The 2,043-nt window shown below is 41.5% G+C and overlaps 1 protein-coding gene across 1 annotated transcript in view; it reads left to right on the forward strand.

Moving 5' to 3' along the window:
- LOC107087414 (collagen alpha-1(XII) chain-like) overlaps window positions 1-2,043 on the forward strand; it is a 177,562-nt gene that overhangs the window by 162,049 nt on the left and 13,470 nt on the right. The window contains 1 exon segment of the mRNA XM_015378984.1: window positions 1,829-1,975. Within this exon segment, the coding sequence (XP_015234470.1) occupies window positions 1,829-1,975 (147 nt within the window).

Genomic DNA, 2,043 nt, shown 5'->3' on the forward strand with positions numbered 1-2,043 from the left:
ACAATTGGACACATGGACTAACAAAGACAAAAAACTGCTGGCTGCCAGTAAGAAGGCCATCATGAGGAAATGGATGAAACCAGACCCCCCCACTATTGATGAATGGATTGAAATTGTTTACCAGATTTATGTGATGGAAAGGATCTGTTTTTCCCTCCAATTAGAAAAAGAAAAATGTTATCAGATTTGGTCCAGATGGACTGAGGACGTGAAACCAATTAGATCCGACTTCATTTGATTGTTCTTCTGAAATCTGTCTCGCTCTCTAATGTCTTTGTGGTTTTTATTACTCGAGGCGGTGCAATCCCCATTACTGTTTAATTCTGTTCATTTTTGGTTTTCTTTACAATTAAGTTAGAGATATTCTGTTAAAAATACCAGAAAGGCAACATGGACAAAATCACTTGGACTTTCTGCTTATATCTTCAGTTATAATCTTAAAGGATGAAGCTGTGATTACTGATGTGATGGAAATCTGTCTTTCTAAATAAAAAAATAAAAAAATTAAAGACCTATGAAAGACTGATTTAAGACATTTTTATACCAATTAAGGCCTTAGTTTTATTTTGAAGAATTCAATGCCTTTTAAGACTTTTTAAGGACCGCCCCCCCAAGCACCTTAACTATCGAGTGTCTCACTGCCTTCCACTCCAGAACGGGACGGCTTCTTCCCTCCAGCCCAGCGGAAAGGAAAGCAGTCGTTGCTATGGCAACACAGTGACGACTCTAGGTTAACATAACATCAAATATTTGCCCATTTCTAAAAAAAAACACATGTATACGGCCACATAAAACTATTTCGGAGACGGACCTTCCATCTTGGAATTAATTACGTTTTTTTTGGGATTTTCTGTCCGTGTGACGAAGATGCAGCCGGAGTTGGACAGAGATTCCCAGCCTTTAACTTTGGTCGTCCACTTCCGCTTATTTAGCTAGCACCAGGCTAGCTGAATATTTCATTTTTTTAAATAAATATTTAATTTGGAACTAAATATTTATTTAAAATCGAAATATTTAATTCGCAAACTAAATATTTATTCAACAAAGTAAGATTTTTATAAGCAAATGATGGTGAAAAGAATAATACTTGTTCCATTGGCAAAGTTTTACACTTATCACCTCAATTTAAGAAAAACTGCACTTATTTTAAGAAAAAATGACTTTTTGAGATTTCAATTTTTTTCTTCTCTCTATGTTTTCCTTCCACCTAACTTTCCATTTACTGCTGTGAGCAGCCAGTCAGCTCTGCTCTCCTAACCTTGTTCTGGTAGAACCTTTAACAATCTTAGAACCGGGCTGTTGGGTTTTATTCGCTTTACTTTGTGGCTCCGGTTTAAACTGGATCTCGGTCATCATGTCGAACCGGTCATGTGAGGTTTGGGGGGGAGTGAGACGGGAAGTTGTTCCCCTGAAACGGACCACCCAGAGGCAGCAGAGGAGGACCAGATGGTTCTGGGTCACCTGGGCCTCAGCGTCTGCAGATGTTTGCAGATCCAAAGAGGCTGCAGCACTTTTCTCTCCTCTCATGAACTTTGACCTCCCAGGTTCTGCGGCCCAGTCATACCGATCCAAAAAAACAAAAAAAGCAAAGTAGAAACCGGAACCATCAGAACACTGAAGGCTGTGTTCCGGCGCTCCAGCTGAGAGGTTACTCCGATAGAGAAGCAAATAAAGTTCCAGTCTGCAGACGTAGCTCAGAAACATGGAGCCATTCCGGTCCAAAGCTGATCTGGATCTCTGGAGCTTGGATGATGGTTCTGGTCTGAGTTCTGATCTTTAAACCTGGATTCTGGTCCATGATTAACCTGTGAAACTGTTTCTCCTGCAGAGAGACGAGCTGAAGTGCCCCGCCCTTCCCAATGCCTGCACCTGCATCTCAGAGGCCAACGGGCAGCCAGGCCCCCAGGGGCCCGTGGTGAGGAAGACCTTCTGGCTCCAAGGAGCTTTTTTTCTGCTTCCTGATTCTCTGCTCAGAGTTAAAAGATTCTGAGAAAATAATCTGGTTAAAAAGGCACAGAGATGGATGGATGGATGGATGGATGG

This window comes from Cyprinodon variegatus, unplaced genomic scaffold (assembly GCF_000732505.1).
Source record: "Cyprinodon variegatus isolate N-32 unplaced genomic scaffold, C_variegatus-1.0 Scaffold183, whole genome shotgun sequence".
Lineage (NCBI taxonomy): Eukaryota > Metazoa > Chordata > Actinopteri > Cyprinodontiformes > Cyprinodontidae > Cyprinodon > Cyprinodon variegatus.